This window comes from Lycorma delicatula, chromosome 3 (assembly GCF_047948215.1).
Source record: "Lycorma delicatula isolate Av1 chromosome 3, ASM4794821v1, whole genome shotgun sequence".
Taxonomy (NCBI): Eukaryota; Metazoa; Arthropoda; class Insecta; order Hemiptera; family Fulgoridae; genus Lycorma; species Lycorma delicatula.
In genome coordinates, this window is record NC_134457.1 from 38,317,516 (window position 1) to 38,339,909 (window position 22,394).

The 22,394-nt window shown below is 29.7% G+C and overlaps 1 protein-coding gene across 1 annotated transcript in view; it reads right to left on the reverse strand.

Moving 5' to 3' along the window:
• Positions 1-22,394, reverse strand: part of LOC142321115 (glutamate receptor 2-like) — a 51,378-nt gene that overhangs the window by 21,665 nt on the left and 7,319 nt on the right. The window contains exons 3-10 of the mRNA XM_075359107.1: positions 21,721-21,927; positions 20,862-21,028; positions 19,530-19,709; positions 19,205-19,369; positions 9,304-9,525; positions 5,775-5,990; positions 2,309-2,408; positions 686-863 (exon numbers count right to left, since the gene is read on the reverse strand). Of these exons, the coding sequence (XP_075215222.1) occupies positions 686-863; positions 2,309-2,408; positions 5,775-5,990; positions 9,304-9,525; positions 19,205-19,369; positions 19,530-19,709; positions 20,862-21,028; positions 21,721-21,927 (1,435 nt within the window). The remainder of the gene's footprint in view (positions 1-685; positions 864-2,308; positions 2,409-5,774; positions 5,991-9,303; positions 9,526-19,204; positions 19,370-19,529; positions 19,710-20,861; positions 21,029-21,720; positions 21,928-22,394) is intronic.

A 22,394-nucleotide genomic window follows, 5' to 3' on the forward strand; every position in this document is an offset into this window, starting at 1 on the left:
AGATTATTTTCATAAGCACATGATAAACAATTCTTAAGTGCTTTACAGTAAAATGTAGAATACAAAATTTATGTTGTTTCTTCATTACTTGTCATCGTAATATTTTTATCACTTCTGTCTTACAACCAAATAATTATTTGTTCTTTGGTTAGATTGTAGGTACATTGTTTGTTTTCATTCATTGACATCAACACAATATCTTTCAGTAGTTATGAACCTTTCAGCTATTATAGTTAAATAATTTATAATAATACTGATGTCTGTAGAATAAATTTTCAGTGTAGTAGAATATATATATATATATATTATTCTACTTTTTCATTCTAGAAATAATATTATTTTAAATAATATAAAACATTCTTTAACTATAAAAATTTTTAATTTAAAATAAATATATAATTCATTTATATATTTTAAATATTAAAATATACACTTTGAATATTTTAATACATTAAATATTTTTCAAATAATATTATTTTATATCCTAGAAATAATATTGTATTAGTAAAATAAAATATTAAAATAAAACTAGCTTAATATTTTGCTTATTCTAGGGTTTTTCTTTGTGAAGGTATGTATAAAAAATAGTTTTTTAAGGATAATACTTATTTAGATTACTCCCCAAGTAATCTAAATAATTATATTCAGATTACTGTGACTATTGGCTTAAATTTTAAAATCATACCTGCAAGGATAGGGGTAGAGTTCTTTATTATTCTGTGCACTGTATGGAGAATATTTATCAAGAAACCAAATCATAATACTGGTTATTATAAGCGATGCTAGAATACTGAGCCAGACCTCTAATCTTAGTACAGTCATAAATTTGAATAGAGATGTTTTATGGACTGGTTTCCGTATTACTGAAACAAGTACAATTGGTGCATATTATTTCTCTGTTAGTGAATGTGGAATTTAAAAAACTTAATGAAATATTGAAAAAAGTTGAATGAAAGAACACATTGGATTAATTGCATAAATGCAGTGTTTCTCAGTCAGATATGAAATATTTGCAGTGATTTCTTGCAATAATTTAAGTTGCTCTTAAAATGGTGTAGTCATTCTTTAAAATAACAAGATCCATATCAGATTTATTAACAAAAATTTGAAGTGATTTCCAGTTGCTTTCTTCATTGAGTTGAACTTTGTTTTGGGCATCAATAAATCAAGTCAATCAAAATACAAGTGATATTCAGGCCTCTTTGTGACATCATTCTGTTAACCAGAGGAATTAGCTATATAAAACAGCTTAACTTTCAGAGAGAGTACATGGTTTATTTGCATATAATCATAAAGTGACTGCTACGGAAAGTGAAAACAAAAAATGAATGTATTAATTTGTATTAGAAACAATAGTAGATTATGTCTACTCAGAAGTTTCTAGTGGTAATTTACTTTTTATGGGGTTTGCATTTTATTCGTGACAACCTCACAATTTGTCAATCATCACCCAGTGTTCTACCTGGTGGCAGGTCTCTTACGGCATTACTGCCTCCTTCATCCATCACTGTCCCAAGCATTCTCCTTCATCCCTCATAATTTCCAATCTTCACCTCATCTATTAACTTCTTTCTTCTTCTTCTTCTTCCTTATTTCCTTTCTCCTTCAGCTGATCCTTCTAATTCAGTTCTCAAGATTCCATTCTCTCTCACCACAAGTCTTAACTAATTTTTTTATTTTTATACTTCTCACATAAGTGCTCTCTCTTTCTTCTTTAACCCAGTTCATTACTGCTTCATTTCTCAATTTATCCATCTATCATACTCTCTCTATCCTCCTCCATATCCATGAAAAACCTCAATCCATTCCTATTCCCTCTTCCTCATCAACCATGCCTCATTTTCATATAAGATACTCCACACATAGCACTCAGCAAATCCAAGATTAAATAATTTCAAATATTTATGTTAAGCATACAAACATACATCTTCCAGAAATTTTTATAACATTTTCGTGCTTTTTGGATAAGTGGTCTTTACTGAAATTTGTAAAAATCCCAGTACCCAAAATTTTGGCAATCATTATAATTTACTTGTTAGAGCTATGTTGCTGCAGCAGAGATACAGCCAGAAAGTAAAGATTACATAGCAAGTAGTTTTTTTAAACAATTATCACAATTTTGAAGAATCAGTATATATTTTATGCATTTTTCATGAATATTGTATTAAAAAATCATGTGTTGTGATAATGAATGAAAACTGATTCTTGCATAATTTAGGCAGAAAGAGTGCATTTTACATTAAATGTTGGCCAAAATAATCAGAAAATAATTCTTATTAGTATGTATAACACTACTATTTCTGCTTACCAATAGTAAAACCACTTTGTTGAAAATATGGAGCAACAAAATCGACAACCTCTTCTCTATCAGAAGTCATAGTTAATGGTGCCGTTACAATATCTGTTTTCTGAAATAAAGAAAAAAATTGACTCATTGCATTATTGATTAAAGGTTTTATAAGTAATATTGAATTGAGAAAAAAATTGTAAACTCATTATCACTGTTTGAGAGTGGTTTATCTTAACTTAAATCAACTAGTCTTGAGAATGTGCCATTAATGAAACCCTTATAACAAAAATATTCTGATAATATGTTCATTTATTTTCAAATAAAAGTAAATTTGCCCTAGCTACTTTACATTAAGTTATAATAGGTGTATTAATCTTTCACCTTTATGGTGATATTAACTGGAATCTTGGTATTATATTATATTACAAGTTGTATCAACGTAAACACAAAAGTTTTCATAAAGTCTCCCAAACCCACGTGTTAAACCGACTATATTTAATAATAAGAGTAATTTAATTATGCGATACAGGATACTAAGCAAACTACAATGAACTTTTTTTTCATTTATATATCACAATGAATGTTCAAAATCGACCTTCAATATTAATGCAGGTATGAACTCATTTTTTTATATTTACTACAACTTTCCTTAGAGATACTGTCTTTGATATTTTCTTTCAACTCATCAGAATTTTGCAGGCACTTTATAATATGACCTTTCAGAAACCTAAATAAAAATTTATTTGTGAAAACCATCTGAAAATTTTGGAGTTCATAGTCTGCTGGAAATTATGTGGTCATCATTAAAACATCCATGTAACAATTCTGTTGTCAAATTGGAAATGTGGCATGCAGCATTATTTTACTTGAACCAAGAGTATTGCTCTTCAAAACCATTCAAGGTTATAAAATTTGTAATAATTTCTGAAGAAAATTTTACAATCTTATTTAGAAATTAATATTTCTGTGAAAAAAAAAGGGTCTGACCATTCATTACCAAATGAAGTCTTATACCAAATACCAGTTTTAAAGAGTGCTATGGTTTCATAATAAATGAAAGGCTTCTCAGAACTCTATTACTATATTGGTTTGGTTGTTAACATATCCAAAAAATAAAGCCATCCTTCACCTAAATAAAAATTGTCAATAACATGGTACAACTAGTTATGCGCTATTAGATTCAATATGGGAATAACTTTAGTTTTTTATCTCCTTGTAAACAACTCTAATCGAAAAAATCCACTCCGTCAAGAAAGTTTCTGGGTTGACTTCCCTGGAGAACATACAAATGATTAATGAATATTATACAAACTTCATCATATAATACTGACAGACAACCCCTACTTTTATGATCAGCTTCATTTCTTATTTCATAAAATCTAGACAACTGAAAATAATCAATTTACTTGGAACAATAACAATTTATTTACGATTAATTTTTCCATTAGAAAAACTAATTATATAAACATTCTGGAATTCAGAATAAGATTGAGTGATTAAATAATGTTACACAATAAATATGTGGTAGGCTTTTGAAAACAATACGCTTGTTCTATGGTAAAACTAATGACAAAGATGAAGTGTCGATGGATCAACTGATCTGGGGTTTGACCTTGTTTAGTTCAATCTCAGCAAAATATCTGTCAAGCCATGAACACTAACAGCAATCTTAGAAGTGTAGGATTGCAACCATTTTGTGTCAACCTTATGAACACAGTGTACTATAATTTCAATTTTATCAAATTTGTTAATAGAATAGATTTGAATAGATTAACAAATAAAATTAATGCACTTGTAGATATCATTTTTTTTAAGATGAAGACTGCAATTTTTTTCTGTAAATACTTTTTCTTGATAAAATTTTTATAACTTGATATAATTTTTATATTAAGTTAGTCCAGTTAAAATGAAAAAGGTTTAAAGCTAATCAGATAATTTATAACAGTATTCCCTATTGTGCATATTTTTCTTGAGTTACACCCCACTATTTTGATGTTTTAGAAAATGTAATAAACTAAGGGATGAGTACTACTGCCTAAAGCTCTTGATAGAATTTCTATTTATCCAGGCGAAGTGTGAATAAAAAATGTAAATCTTCCTGCTAAATATTCTATCATTCTTGTTTTGGTAATTATTATTGATGTCAAAAAGTACCTACTTATTTTTTTCTATGCATTTTTTAACCTCTCCTGACATACTATAGGTTATCTGTATTTAAAATTGTGAAATAGAGAAAAAATTAGTTAGATAGGGAAATTTTGCACCAGTGTAGATTGGTTAATTGTTGTTTACACCAGCCAGGTAGTGATACAATTAATCTATAGCATATCCATCCAAGGAAGATAGTTTTTAAACAAATTTCATTAGTTATTTAAGTTAGAAAATAAAATTATGATATGTTTGGAAGTATATTTTGTATTGTGGTTGAATGTGAATTCAGTCTACTTTATTTCTTAGTATTCATAATTTTATTTGTATTTTATCAGAATACAAAAAGTCAAAATTATGTTTAACACTTACATTGTGAAAAGTTTTTTTGATTTTTTCTTTTATTGTAGTATATTAAAGTATCTTTGGTGACATACTAAAGTCAATCTTCTAATAAACCCAAAATGGACACCAGAAAGCTATGCCACAAAAGAGGGTCATTAAATTTATAATTAGATATTGTGGATGTTCTTGAAAGTAAATATAATTAGAAAGTGAGTCTTTTTTAAAAAGTAAATTACTTTGGAAAAAATTTGGAAAAACAAAGCAAAACATGGAAGAAAAATACTATATTATCTTTTTAAACCAAAATAAATTGAATTTCTTTTACTCTTCTTGTTCAATTAATACTACTTGCATAGAGTATCTTAGAATTAAATTCTCTAAAAATTTTATTACAAAATTTTGTTTGTTTATTGGCACTTGAACAAAGTACCAAAAATGTGTTTGTGATATCATTTTTTTCTGTTTTATAATTTTCTGAAAAGAATTACTAGAGATACAGTTAGTTTTAAGACCCGTTTAATTCAATTGTTCAGATCAAACACCATATTAAGTATCGAAATTTACTTCTTAATTTAAGTTCCAAAGATCAGTATTGCTTCATTTTATCTTTAAATCAGGGAAAATTTTTTCACAAGTAATACTTTGAAAATGAAGCATTTCTAGACCCATGTTTATGAACTTTTTTGTTTATTTTCATTTGTAGGACATATTCCAAAATACAATAATATATGTTTGTAAATTTGTGTGTGAATTATACCTTGAGCCCTAGATCATTTTCCTATCTTTCCAGCACTATTGTTTAGGTGGACTGAAATTTTGGTTGCAGTATTATTAATGTAATTTACTTTACCAATTAGCATTTTAAACTTATTGTTGTGATATTTTAAAAGAAGGTAATAAAAAAATGAATACAAAAACATTTTATTATGATTTTTATAATAAAATTATTGGTTATGCACTATATTAAACAAAAGAAATGATTCTTACTTACTCCAGCACTAAGATCGCCAATAAGGCCATCCCAAGAACCATCAGCTGCCCTTGCTCCAAATTTATTGTTAATTACTAACTCATATTCAAAATTCATATCCTTTGCAAGGCGTTTTGTAAAATCGATGCAGTATCCTTCCCAGATTTCTGCTCCATTACTGTCAAGCCTAACTTTTCCTGTAAGTGGATCTCTTGATGGATATGCCCATGGAATTGACTAAAAGAAAAAGTGAGATTTATTTCCTGTAATGAAACAGGTGAACTACTCGTATTTGATATTATGTGATAGCATTTGTTATTGTGTCTATTTTCTTTATTTTCTGTCATAGGACTAAACAGTTTTCTTGGCAGTTGTCCTTTTATTAGAAATTTGTAATATGTAGTTTGTGGTGCAATTAAAGTTTATAATAATTGAATTTTGAAGATAATAATTAAAAAAAAATTGTAATTTAAAAATATGCTTTTATTTAACTAATGAAAAAAATTAGAAAAAAGGACCAAAGTTTCACTATTTGGAAATTATTCAATTGAAGTATAAATTGTTTGGAAAAATTTTCCCAAGTAGATATATTAGATGTGCTAAACAAAGAAAAATAATCTCACTTTCATAATAAATGAAGCATAAATATTTATAATAAACTGTTTAATTAAATTCAGATAATATTTTATATTGATAATGATGATGTATATTTTATTTTATATTGATAACATAATGAATAATTATAATAATGCATATTGAATGAATTTATTAACAAAATTCCTTTACATTTTATTTCACGAATAATAAAAGCATGGGGCGCCCTCCATTTTATTCCATTATATTTTATAATCTTTTCATTGATAATTTTCTACATAATACGCATTTTGTTTTGCAAACAACAAATTTTCTATGAAAGTAGATTTTTTATGAATTTTTTGTTATCATAATGCATTTTCATCGACAACAAGCATGTGTGCATAATTTTAGCCCTCTATCTCATTTGAAAGTAGGTTAAATATTGTTGGCAAAATTCTGACCATTCCACAGTGCAGAGCAATGTAAATAAAAGCATATAAAAATGACACTATTATTATTCTGATTTGTATTTTATAGATATGAAATATAAAACTATGATGATATTTAGAAATGTTTGATTATTTTTAAATGAGCAAAAGATTTTGAATTTGGATATAAAGAGTAATTTTTAGAAAGCCAATAGAAAATCCTAGAACTACTTAATTACCTTCTAAATTCAGTGTTAATTATACAATATAATATGGTCAAAGGAGAATATGCCAGTATAGTATATCAATTACTTTTCCAATTCATAAGATAAGAGTTGTAATCTTAGTAGAAAATTACAGAGGTATAACATTCATTAATGCAAACAGTAAAATCTTTATGACGATTTAGCTCAGTAGAATGGAAAATTGATTTCTAGGAATGGAGATTTAAATGAGTATCAGCCTGGCTTTAGAAGGGATTTTTCCACAGTAGATAACATTTTTCATTTTTTCTGCGCAATTAATCTGATTTCTAATTACTGAAGTAAAAAAATTTACTTTTTGAAGACCTTTTGCAGACTTTAAATCTGTATTTGACCATGTAGATTGGTAGACAAATTATATAAATTAATTATATAGAATAGCGTAGAGAAACGCGAAATTTTGAATTTGGTGTTGACAGTTCTATAGGTGTAAAATTAGTAGCAGTAACGGACATTGAATTGTGATGGAGCAGTGGAATGGTGTAAAGCGTGCGGTTGCCGTAAGGGTGTTTTAAAGACATGGTGACAATCTGATAGCCATACAAAGAGTGTTTTGGCGACTCTTTGAGATGCCCCCGCAGTCAAGTTCTTTCATCACACGCAATCAAAACTTGGATAAATAATTTTAAAGAGACTGGTTCGGCTTTGAAAATAAAATATAGCGGTCGTGTATTCTCTGTATGTACGCCAGAAATCATTGATGCCGTAAAATCTTTAGCGGTAAGTTGTACTTGCGTTCGTTCGGAAAATTACCTTGCCATTGAAGCTCGGACTTAAATTATCTTGCTCATTTACCGAAAATCTTACAGATTTTTTGGAAGACCTACCACTGCAATTAAGAGTAAATATGTAGTTTCACCACGATACAGCTCGAGCACATTCAGTAGGTATCAAATTTCCTGCATGAAACTTTCCATGAAAAATGGATGAAAATGGATAGCGGAGAGCCAGTGCCCTGGCCTGCTCAATCACCTGACTTACACCCTCTTAACTTCTACCTGTGGGGTCATTTGAAACGTATTGTTTATTCAACTTCAATACTCAACATTGAGGATCTTCAACAAAGGATTTAAAATGGATTTCAAGAAATTGGGATACTCCTAGAATTTTTAAATGGTTAAGACAATCTCTCAGAAAAAGACTGAAGACTTGTGTAATTTCTAATGGTGGACACTTTGGAGATCTCTTATAACTTTTAACAATTGTTAACCGTTTATTTAAAAAAAACAGTATACCTAATGTTCTACAACAATTAACGTAGGATTGTCACGGGCAGTTGTTGTTAATTCTGTAATTTAGAATTAACAACCAATATTTAATCGAATTGAACATAAGTGAAGGACATGAAAATAGACACAAAATTACATCAATTTTCTGCCATAACTTTGCTATTTTTTTAACTGATTTAAAAAAATACAATGTCATTTTTTTCAAAATAAAAGGCTTAGTATTTTAGCAAAAACATTTTGGTAAAACTTGTGTTTATGGAGATATAACAGATTGAAAAATAAACATTTTGTAATTTGTGAAAGTATTTTGTAAGTATTTGTTTTTTGTAAGTATTTTTTGCTAATTTTAAAACTTCATTATCTAGACGCTTACAAAATATTAATGTGATTCCTCTATCTGAACTTGAGGAATAGATTTTTATATAAAAATAACAAAATGACAGACGAAGGGAGAACGAAGGAGAAATTACAATTTTTCCTATGGAAATTTTTTGTTCAGTTTTACAACTAGAATGCGAAAAAGTAGTCATCCCACCATTTTAGAGACACTTTATGAATATATTATTTGATAAAGTATTTGTGCATGCATTTCAATATTAGCAAGCAGATATTTTGTGCTGGTGTACCAAATCGAGAAATCTGGTTTGTAGCTAATATTTTCATTATCATAATTTCAGCTCCTCAACAAATGTAGTAAGGAGGTATGTGAAGTCCTTTCTGCTTGTTGATGATCTGTATATTATACTGTTCATTAAAAATACGAAATAAATTTTAATTAAACAATTTATTTTTATCCAGTAAACTTCTGTACCTATCATTTTCTTATAACATTCAAAGTTTATTTTTTTCGTAGGACTTCTGTTGACAGAAATATCTTCAAAGGTGATCTTGTTTTACTCTAAATCAAACTGATGAGCTTCAATTAATATTCATTAATTCTAATGGTTGAGCTATTAAGGCTCAATTGTTGACTATGCTACACTATATTATAATTTTATTATTAATTAAAAATATTTACAATGAAAAATGAACTGTAATTAAAATTTACAAGTACCTTTGACATCCCAATACGGAAAAAGCGTTTCACTGGATTGACAACAAGTCCTGGAGCAGTTTGAAGACCATTTTCAGTATCCCAATTAGCCAGTTTGGTATCACCAGCAGGATTACCTTCTAAGGAAGATGGTCTGCTAGATGTTACTGTGATTAGAAATTCTAACTGAGGATAAATTTCTAAAGAATTAGATGAAAAATGTATCCCTGGTTTTCTATTTACCTATGCAAGTGACATAAAATTATTATCTATTTATTTATGTTATCTATTTAATATTGATTTAATTTGCTGTCACCTGTCAGTATAGCATACATTATTTATTAAAAGTGGTTGTTACTAATTGTATTATTGTGCATTTAATTCCACAGTAATATGGGTACATTTATTCTGTAATATGAGGTTTGTAAATAAAGTAATGTGATTGATTCAGAAGAAACTTTTTATTTACAATCCAATTGTACATGGACATCACCTTCGAAATAGTTTCCTTGGGAAACCACGCAACAATTCAAAAAATTTTCCACTCTCCATAGAATAGTGTTGGAACTCAGAAACTGGAATATCCTCCAGATGGTTGGTTACATTTTTTTTGTGTTTTCTAATGTTCCAAAATGGTGTTTTTTTAAAGTAGGGAACAGGAAAAAATCGCAGGGACAAGTCAGGTGAAAAGGTGGTTGAGGAACTTTAGGAATGTTTTTCTTTGCCAAAAACTAAATAATTGAGAGTGCAGTGTGACAAGGTGCATTATCATGATGCAGCATCCAATTATCTTTGATGGTTGGTCTCATGTGGACAACTCTTTTCTGCAGTCTTTCAAGAATTTCTTGGTAAACGCATTGATTTACAGTCTCTCCTGTAGCCAAAAACTCCTTATGGACAATGCCATTATTATCAAACAAACAAATTAATATGGTTTTGATTTGATTCTGTATTGGGACAATGCAAATTCTAACAAGCCAAATACTAATTCTTTAAAAAGCGATATGATAAAATCCCCTCCAAACAACGAATTAACTGTTGTCTGCTACGACAAAGACCGAATTATATGATATAAAATTACACAAAGAAAACCAAAAAAAATTTCTAATAGATGACATTTTCGAAAATTATGATCACACATTTCTGCAGTTGCCACCTTATCACCCTAACTTAAATTCCATTGAAATGATTTGGATTCAAATGAAAGGGCAAGTAGCTAAAAGAAATACAACTTTTAACATGTCCGATGTTCTTAAGTTAGCCGAAGAGGAATTTCATAAAGTGTAAAGCCGAGTAGAGCAATGCCTGCGAGCATGTTGTCAATGTTGAAAATGAAAATTTATATGATGTGCACATCGACAGTTTTGTGGTAAATGTGAATTCAGAATCAAACATGAGCTCTTTAGAATCTACCAACGACAGCAACTTCGGAATTTGGGAGCTACAGCTATAAAGTGTGTAGAAAAGATAATTATTTAAAATATTTAAAAATAATAATATTAATTGGGATACTAAACTAGTTTTAATTAAATAACATCGTATGTATTTTTGGTTATAAATATCATCTATATTAAACTGACAATGTTTTTAGTCACCTAGTACCGTGCCAAATGTTTGCCGATTTTTGTGCCAACTTACGTGCCGTGATAGTTATATATAAAACCTATGACACTCTCGGTAATGTAAGCATTCCAGGGCGGGGTCATACATCTAAATTGGTTCGGGTGCTGAGCTGCTACTGTGGAACAAACATACATATATACATCCTAAATACATTACACTCCTTTTTCGGTAAAAAATATTTCAAGAAAATATACAGTTTTATTAATGTCATTGACATGAATGAAAATATACAGATCACATTAACAAATTACACCTTTTCATAAATAAAAGGTTCCTCACACGCGGTGCTCGCATCATCGCACCACTCTAGCCTCACACGCAGTCCCCATGGGAATCAAATTGTTATTAAACAGAAATTTTTAACATTTATTTAATACTACTTTATTCTATTTAACGTAAATTTAATTTTATTAATTTTGTAATATTATTCATTCGATTATTCGAATAATCCTGTTCAAACCCAGCTCACATAATAGGAACTCACAGTTCACAATTCATTAAAATTTGTGTTTCAACTGGCAGATTTCCACTACTACACACACCCACATATATATGCATATTAATAGGCGTAACCACAGTGGGGCAGGGTGGAACTCTTGCCCCCTCCTGGCTTGTTTAGTCAAACGAAAAATTATAGGTCAATATTAATATGTTATAATTGTGTTGCGCAGCAAGAAAACATGTTTAAATCGCAGCAGGAGCGCTTTGTGGTGAACAAGTGGGGAACTGGCGGTTCAAGGTTGGGTGGTCTATGATAAAACTCAGAAGTTATAAAATGCTTGAGGTTGAATTTAGCGGAAAATTTCAAGAACCTTCTGTTCTCTATTTAAGTGCTGCAATCAGTGCGAGTGAGTCAGTTGAGTGAGTTGACACATTTGAGCTAATTCAGACAGCAATCCCATAACAGTAGCAATCTAAAATAGATATTAGAAACCTTTTTAGCACAAAAGGTATCTATATTATTTTTATTTGAGTTGATGAGTTGCAAAACCATCTGATTAAAGTAGTCCAAAATGTTCAGGAAATGCGAAGACTGTTTTCTTGTTTGTAATAATAGTGGATTTTGATACTGTCTTTATAATTGAATTTTTAAGAAAAATCATACAATACTAAATAAGGAAATAGTAACGACTATACCATACTCCAACAATTATAAATAATGATTGAAAATTGTAATTAGCTACTTTTGTAGGAGTTATTGTCAGTTTTGCAGGAGTTTAATTAGATGGTTTTGAATTTTGAAGTGATTGATTTTGCAACTAGCTACTTCTGCTAGTTGCAAACAATAAAACAGATTTGTACAAAATATTAAAGGTCTTTAAGAAAGTACAGTCATTCAATAATAAAAAACCATTAAAAGTTCAATAGCTAAGAAATAGTGAATGGTTCAAAATTTATATAGTCCAATTTTTGTTGTCATCAAGTTCAACCACTACAAAAGTTATGTTAAACACAACACAATCTTGACATCAAATTTTTTAATCTCAAATCAGAACCATGTTGGTTCACAATAATTTCATTCTGTACACAGCAACAGCCTGTTAGATTTGACCATTTCATCAGTATCTTTGTGTTTTTTTTTTCTACTTACTCCACTTGTACACTTTTATAGAAATGAAAAAAAAAATTACTTTCATAAATTTGAAAACGATGACAGTTTAATGGTATTGGAATTCATCAACTCATTTAGATTAAGAACATTTTTCATGAACAAAAAAGATTTTACTACTTTTCAAAACGCTATAACATTGTGAAAAACTATTGTATGGAGATGATGAAAAAAAACATTTTTAAGCTTGAAGTTTCTAGTAGAGAGTCTGTTCATAAGTTTAAATTCTTAATTGCTTTAATTTTTTGGGGAAGTGTAGTAGTAGTTATTTTTTTCTTTTAGGGAGACAGAAGAGGAACAACCAAAAAGAAGTAGTAGTAAAAGTGATAGCGACAGAGAAGAGAAATCGAAGCAGAATGTTGGAGAAAAAATCAAGTGGATCTTTGCTACTATTTGGTTCTGGTGTACAAGATCAAATGTATTTGGATAATGATGTGGGCCACTGACTTTGATGTTTGTTTAGTATGAATCTCATCTCAAAAAATGGAAGTTTTAAAAAACTGTTGGTCACCAACTCCAAGTTATGATTTTGCTAAGGATGCTGTGCAATTAAAAAGAAAATTTAAATACAGCTAGTTGGCAGATTATGCTCCTTGGCTGGTGTATTCCAAGAAATTAAAAGATGTATTGTGCATTTACTGTGGGTTGTTTCCACCAACTAACTTGCATAGTAAGGCCCTTTAGATGCTATAAAGACATGCATGAATTTGTGAATTCTCACACGTTATCCAGTGACACAGGCAGCCACAGCAGCAAAATGTTTTGTTGAAATATACTCATGGATGTACAACTGATTTCTGTCCACCAACAAGTAACAGACACCAATAAGAAGATTGTTCTATCAATAATTTTGACTGTGATGTTTTGTTGTACACATGACTTAGCTTTGAGTGGCAAAGAAAATCATGAAGATGTTTTTGAAGACTTGATAAAACTCAAAATTGATGCTGGTGACCACATTTTAAAAAAGCAAAAGCAAAAAATATAGAAAAAAATTTAGCAAAAATTTTAGAAAAGAGTGCAAAAAATGCCACTTACTTGTCACCACAGATTCAAAATGAAATAATCATAAGTGGTGGTTACAACATCACTACTAATGTAAAGAAAGCATGTGCATACAGTGTCCTGGCAGACTAAAGCAGTGACATATCAGGGAAAGAGCAACTTTACATTGGGGTTAGATTTTTCACAAAGAAAAGATGATAGTTCATGAGGAATTTCTAGGTTTTGTAGAGTTGACTGACATGGATGCGAAATCTGTAGAATCTGCAACTATATTTGTGGAAAAGGTTGGCCTTGATCCAGAAAAGTGCATTGGACAGAGATACGATGGCTGTTCCAGTATGGCAGGAAAGGATGGTGGTGTCCAGAAAATTATTCAACAAAAGTATACAAGAATATTTTACTTTCAGTGTGATAGTCACAAACTGAACTTAATTGTAAACAACTTAAAATAGCAGCGATACAAAATACGGTCTCCACAATAAAATAAATAATACGATTCTTCCGATAATCAGCCTTTCGTCGAAAATGCATACCAAATATACCAGTGCTCTGTGAAACCCGATGATCTCAAAAATAAAAAGTATCGTCACATTCAAAATTCATGATTTGCAAATCGTTATGGCGTTTGATAAACTATATACTGACGGTAACAATGCAACTTGAAAAACGGTTTTTTAAATGTATTGCGCTGCTACAAAATCAGAATTCATTGTTGGTGTTGTCTCATAGCAAAATATTAGGCACCCTGTAACCAGTCGTAAATGCTCATCAGCCAACAAGTTTATGCATGTGTAAATCACATAAAAAAAATCACATGAGAAAACAATGTGTAAATGCGGTTGGTGAAAGTGAAAGTATTATAGCAGAGGCTGAAACAATCTCCGAGCATCTTGGAACGGATTTCAATATGTCGCTTGTCATAAATCAGAAGAAACATCTTGCGAATCCACCAGCACAGTCTCCTAGCGAGTTTTGGAGATCACTAATTATTTCTTACATAGATTCATTAATAATATCTCTAAAACAGCGTTTTTCTGAGCAGAACTTGTTCGCATTCTCATTGCTTACGTTGCACCCTCACTTAATGCCTGATGTGACGTATGAAGATTTTTACAAAAAACAAGTTTTTGTAATTACTACAATTTGAATGATTTCTTCGGTGAAGCTAAACTTTGGAACAACCAATGGAAAGGAAAAAAATGTGCCAAATGCCCAACTGAAGGAGTTAGAACTAGCTGCAATAGTTAAAAAAAACCTAATTGTTCTACCCATCCATAAAACGGCCGCTACTTATCTCACCTCCACAGCCCTGCTCAACGTGCATTATGAAAGATCCTTCAGCACCTTATGCAGGGTAAAAACTTGGTTACGGTCAACAGTAAGAGAAAATCGGCTTGTCGATCTTTGTATGATTAGTGTGCATAAAAAGAGTGTTCGGGAAACTAAAAATAAATTTGAGAAAGAAATTTTGTCAAGATTTAGCAAGAACTCTTGTAGGCTAGTGCTGAAATAAGATTTAGATAGGTTTGAATAGCACTGCAACAAATTACTTTTAGCGTTTTCAAATGTTCAAATAAAGCAATTTTTTAATAATAAAATTATCTTATTTTTTCCTCCCCCTGCAGAAAATGCTGGGTACGCGTACGTACATAATTATATAGCCTTTGACTCTCCCGGTAATGTAAGTATTCCAACGCGGGGTCATACATTTAAATCGGTTCAACCGTTAAGCCGCTACAGTGGAACAAACATACATAAGTACATCCTAAATAGATTACATTCCTTTTTGGGAGTCGCTTAAAAATGACTGTTTAGTAATTTAATTTGTTTAGGCTTTACCGTGTGGACTGCATATGAGGCTAGAGTGGTGAGATAATGTGAGCACCTCGTGCAAGGCTACACCAATCATCAACTGGTAACAAACGCAGAGCCTCTGGAGCTCTTTTTTGGGAAGTGGTATCTTCTTACAGTATTTCTGCAAACAATCATCCGATTTTCAAAATTCAAACGGGTATTTGTTAGTAGGTTGACGGCTAACGTTTGCATGCATCAAGTACACTCTCGATCTAACAGATCACGGTTATTCAGAAATGTATATCTTCGCAACCAATATTCCGATTTTCAAAATTCAAACTGGGTATTGGCTAACATAATACAAAATCAATATAGAACCAAACAAGAAAAAAATTAACTTGTATACAAACAAAAATCGAGTGGTCTGCGCTCCGAGACCAGCTTCCCACAAACGGTACGATTAGTGATAATGTTGTCGGCATCGGATTAATAATCCAGCCCACTATTATCGAATTTGATGCTTTAGGACAAAGTGGAACGGCGTATGCTACCACTACTATTGTGCTGGGATTTTGATGGTGCATCATAAATTACAAGGTACTATCCTAGATAGAGCTCTGTCGTAGATCTGGGCATTCACATCTTTGCCAAGGGCCCAGGCCTACGTAGCACTGAATCGTAAAAGACAACTGAAGTGTTTAGCGATTAGTTTGGATTTCAGAAAATTACTATATGATCCGCACGATAAAAAGTCTCTTGAGGAACTCAGTCGTTTGAGAAATCTGTAAGTTTAGATTGGCATACGCCAATAAATAAATTGAAATCCTTACAATGTCCTAATTTGGATCACTCGTTATATTCTTAATTTTTCTAATAGTGTATTTTTCTTGATCACTAAAGTATTAAATAATAAAAATAATTAAAAATCCTGGACTGCCAAAAAAAAAAAAAATAAATTGAATTAAAAAAAATAAAGAAAACAAAGTATGGAAATATAGGACTAAGCATCGTTACGCGGTATTTAATTAAATAAAGTAATGGGTGTCCAATCAACTTTCAGATAGTCTTAATTTGTTAAGAATATTTTTCATGTTGTTGAAATAGAAGGCATTAAGGTTGTCTAATGATTAAGTTATCATCAGGTTTTACATCAATAAGAAGATTTGCTCCTTCAACGGAAATATTTAAAAGCTGTCGGGTGACTCTTTAGCACTTTAAATCTCTTTGTATACCCGAGTATAGCCCGCGTAGAATAACACGGACGGATGACCGAAACCCATGTACAGCCCCGCATCGCACATTTAATTCTATTACAACCGGCACACGTGCTATTCTGGTGAGTAGATACACACAATGATCTATAATTCATTTTGAACGGTGATTTTGATTATCTCTTCCCGCGATCTGTTAGATATTTCGGAAACTACTTAATTTTATTTTAACGTGTATTTTCTTGCCGGCAAAAATCTAGGCTGTGGTCACTTTGGTGGTGGCAGTGCGTGATTTTATCGTGTGTGTATGTTGATATTTCACTAAGATATCAACATGATATGTTTAGTTTTTATTAGTGAAAGAATTACTGTGTATGCGTTTATTCTTTTTAGTATGTTAGTTTTATAAAATATTTGCCTATTTTACGCCGGTAACGTTTTGTGTACTTTGTGGTGTACATGCTGTTATTTTTTCAAATGCGAGTGATGTATTGATTTTTCCAGGTGCGTTTATTATTCTGTTTTCTGATATTTATTATTTGATCTAAGTAAACATTTTTTCAATATGAATGAACGTGATAGCGTAGACGATGCGAAAACATTAAACCTGATAAATGATATTCTTTCAGATTCTGATATTGATGATAAATATTAGTTTAAATGAAATTCGACCTGAAATTCTAAATGAAGTAATTTTTGATTCTGAATTTAAAGGAGAAGTAGACGATGAGGATAAAGGTTGAGATCTTGAAGTAGGATCAGATTTATCTGATAGTGATGGTAAGGTCAATAATAGATTTAACATTGCTCAACGTTTTCCCGGTTAGAGTCCATCTACTCTACTTCTCAGCCTGAGGCCAATAAAAATATCAAAAGAAAGAGAATTAGTGGGTCTGTAAATACCCACTAATTTTCTTTCTGTAGTGGATCTGCAAAGAGCCCACTAATTCTTTTTTTTGGACCTTTACTTTGTACAAGGAAGTAAAAAGAGATAGGAATTCTAATCTTAAATTTGCCCTTCATTCCTGTGTTGCTTTTCCTTTATATGTCTCATTTCTTTCTGAGAGCTATCTTTCATTCTTTTATTACTGTTAATCAATTACATTGATTTTTTTAAACCTCTAGTACCACCATTAGGTATTGCTTCAGATGATGAGATGAATGTTTTTTGTAGCGTGTGAAAAATGCCATGCCTGACTGGGATTTGAACCCAGGACCTCAAATTAATCAATTACTGACTTTCTTAGTTATCTGAACGTAATTACGTTCAGATAATACTTCAGAGGATGAATGAGAATGATATATGTATGAGTGTAAATGAAGTGTAGTCTTGTACAATCTCAGTTCAACCATTCCTGAGATGTGTGGTTAATTGAAACCCAACCACCAAAGAACACCGGTATCTACGATCTAGTATTCAAATCTGTTCAAAATATCTGCTTCACTAGGACTTGAACGCTGGAACTCAACTTAATCAATTACTGACTGTCTAAGTTGTGTATAACCTTATATCTATACTTTAATTCTTTATTCTATTTGAAATTGTGAATAATTTGCTCCATTCTAGATTATTTAATGCTTTGTTGATATCAATTAGTCAGTTTTATTCCTTTTAGGTCTACCTTCTTATTGTAGCCCAGAATGGTCTCCCTTACAACTCGCTGATCTCTATTAAAAAATGAATCACATCTTGTTCATGAATCATTAGACTGATAATGCAGAAACCTCTTACATTTATCATTTCCTATTTCTATTATGCAATTATTCTTATTTTTTGAAAATTTGATCATATACCTACTCTCTTAAAATCTAAATACTAATCTTTATATCTACACCTGCTTATCTTAAACAATAACAATTCTGATGGTACATCATCTATCACTATTGACTGATTCCAGTTATTATTATTTTCCAATTAAAATTAGATAGCTTGATATCAATTTCTGGTATTTTATGATTATTAAAATATATCTTCAATTATTATGTTGTGAAAAATAACATTCATTCTGTAAAAAGTTTCTAATAAAAATCGTAACATAAAATTTGTTAGTATTTTGAAGAAGCATTACAAATATAGTTGTTGTTTTTTTATAAAAAAATATATCAAACCTTGAATTCTGAAAACATATAATTTTAAAGTTATGCAATAAATCTTTTTTTCGATTGGCTTATGGTGGGATTTTAATTTTTTTAGATGAGAAGCTCAATATTTTAGGTGACAAGACCAACTATAAAGAGATATTTTGTCTTTAATATATGAAAAATTATCTTTATGGGATTCTAACATATATCTTTTGGTAAAAGACAAAGGCAGTACCATTCTGTGATACAGATTAACAATGGGCCTTAATTATTTCTTTGTAGCATAAAAAAATGAATTTCATGCATTCATTTTAGTCATATGTAAATCATACAATAGTCTTATAACAACTGTGAAGTATTAAACAGATCTCGGAATAATTATTACCACTTTTATATATAACTTTAGTCTATCAAACAATTCTCAGTATTCCAGTGGAAAACTTTGGCTGATTGTATTCCATTAATTTTTTCTCTTAATTACTGTTTTAATAGCACTTGGATTTTACAATATTTCACCCTCATTTTAATATCAATAATCAAACATTTAATTTAAATTATCATCTACATTATATAAATCATTAATTAATAATTTTATTACCTGTAATACAGCATTATTAAACCTTGAAGCTAGAATGTTTGGAGTTTTTGTGTCTGCTAAGAGACAATCAGATTTCACTGGTTCAATATAACTTTTATTTTTTATCATACCAGCAAACACTTCACCTATTGTCTTTGATAATAAACTAATAAAAGCTGGAGTTACCTGTAATTCATATACAAAAATACTATTCATAGTCATAATTTATGGGATGATTATTTAAATTACACCAACAAAACTGTGTATTAATTTGAAGAGGTTTTTGCCCACCATTGAGACATTAGTGGCTAATAGTAGTATATATTTATATAGGTTTTCAACATACCTTAACAGATTCTGGGCAGGCACAAGTTTCTGGAAGTTGAGCTAGTGGACAGCAAACAGTTTTTTTCATGACATATTTTGTTATAGATACTGATAGAAGTCCTGTATGAAACTTTTCATAGTTAAAGTCAGTGAATACTAAATTCCAACGATCATTCTTTAGTAAATTTGCTTCGATTGCCTGAAAACCAAATTTCAGATTTTATTTAAATTTGCAGTAATAGAGGGGGAGAGAGAGAGAGATTTTATTTTATTTTATTTATTTGGCTGCCAACCCAAGTTAACCAACCCTGTCAACCCAAGTTCTATTTGCTACTGAACATTTTATCGCTACTTTGTATCTGTTGATAAAATAATACAAAAACAAAATATTATTTTGTTTTTTAAATATTTTTTACTATTTTTTTATTTATTACTATTCAATATGAAACAACAAAATATACCAACCCAAGAAATATGATATACGTAGATTAATTACAATAATAATAAAAAATTAAGTTAAAGATAAAAAATGACAGTCAGGGGTACGGGAGACAGAGAGTGAGATAAGAGAGTAATTGAAAGAGAGTTAAACAGTACAAGTTAAATAATTTCTGTTTAATAAAAAAAAGCTGCCCAATGTTAGCGTAAATTTCCTGGAAAAGCTGGGAGAGTTTTACTAATTTGGCTACCAAGGACAAAACCCCTTGACAGAGTAATACTAAGGATAAAAAAAATTTCTTTTCGTGTATATTTTCATTAAAGTATTTAAATATTTAAGAAAAATATAAAAAAAGAAACATTTTACTCATTGATCCATATCCAGAAGTCCATTATACAACATTTTATAAAAAATTGTTTCATAGATAACCAATTTTTATGAAAGTCTTGATTTAAGTTATCAAACAAAATGATAACTGACAAAAAAAACAAAATTAGGTTTAATATCCCTCACTCCTGACCAGTACATATACATCCTGAAAGTTTTCATTGTTAAAATTGTGCTTTTTTGCTGGTCATGGAATGTCAAGAACTGTAAACACACCCAATCTTGTGTAATAATTTGTTTAGGACATTTTTAATTGCTAAACAAAAGGATGTATCCTTAATTGGCAGCTTAGTTTAATTCAACGTTACTACTACCTTTAAATCAATTGGATTTAGCAAACTTAATATTTGTAATATTTTTCTTATGAATAGGGAAATTTAAAAAAAAAAAATAGTAAAATCATTATTTTATAGCTTCAAAATCTAAATATCAAATATATTAGATGTTGTAATAACATTAATTTTTGTGCATTTTAGTACTTTAAATGAATGTAAAATTAATTAAATTATTACTATTTACACTTACTTGAGAAAATATAGTGTTGATATGAAATGTGTTTGCAATAATGACAAAAAATGATGGCATGGGAAGCATATTTGCTATTGTTTTCATTGTTGTTACATTTAAACCATTTAGAGCTAGTACTCTGAGGTGAGAATATTCTACCAAATAATAAAGGCTTTGCTCCAGCTCTAAAAAAAGTTAATATAGATAAATTAATAGAAAATCATTTTATTTGTCAAGTTATTATTATTATTAACAAAAAAATCTGATCAAAATCAATGTTTAATGCACTATTTGAAAACAAATTATGATAAGAAAATTCTGTTTTAGTACTAGAGTTTGAATATATACAGTAGTTTAGAATAACATCATAAAATCATGTATTGAAGATGTATGTAAACGTAAGCGCAATATAGGCATTTTTACAAAATAAACTTAAAATCCTTTAAGACAAATATTTAATTTACAATTTAACATATTTACTACCAGTAACTAATTCCAAGTTTAGATCATAACTATTTATGTTCATTACTAACAAGTTATGAAAGTCAACTGAAAATCGAAATATAAAATAGATTTTTAACAAGAAGAAAACAACTACTGTCTAATTCAATCAAAAATATAAATGCTATGTAAATTTCTAACATTCTACTATTCTGTTGTGAAGTCAGCCATAAATAAATATTTAAATTAATATTTACTTTGGTTATTACATTTCTTATGCAATTATCAGATATAATTTTGCTACAAATTTACAATCTTTAATTATAAATTACAATTTTAATTGAAAACTATAAATTATGCAGTTATTTCTGTAAATACTTTCAGTTTACAAATTATTAAGAAATTATATTCTTACTTAAGAAATAAAATTACTTACGTATATCATTTTCAAAGATCAAGACAGCATCAGTAGCATTATGAAGTGTAGTAAGAGTATTATCTATAACTTGCACAAATGGATGAATTGTTACTCCTGCTCTAATATAAGGTATTCCAGCTGCCTTAGACAACAGTTTACTTTGTTTCCAGCCAGTCCAACTGAAATCTAGAATGAGGCTTATACCTGATGCAAGTTCTCTGCAAACTATTAAAAAAATATTATAATATTCCTCATGAAAAAAGCAGTTTATAGTAATTATTTTATACACGTATAATCTCCAACAAAAATCACCATAAACACTCCAAATTATTAGCAAGTTTAATATAAATTTACCAATCTACATAATAAACTACTTTTTGAATCGATTGATTCATCAGGTGTTTAAATAAGGTATCACAGGTAAAGTAAGACTAATATTTCATGTGTTTTGGTAGTTTTTGTTGGTTATTAATTGGAACATACTGGACAACATGATTAATAATAAAAAACATATGTATGTTGTATGAACCTATATGTTCTATATATGTATATTATGTATACTACATATATAATATGTATGTATATACATATATATGTAGTGTACCTATTCGCACTCAGTGGTTATCTTCTAAACAATGAAAGTCCAGAATGCATTTGCTTGCTGCCTCTGCCAAAGATAAAAAATCTTTTCT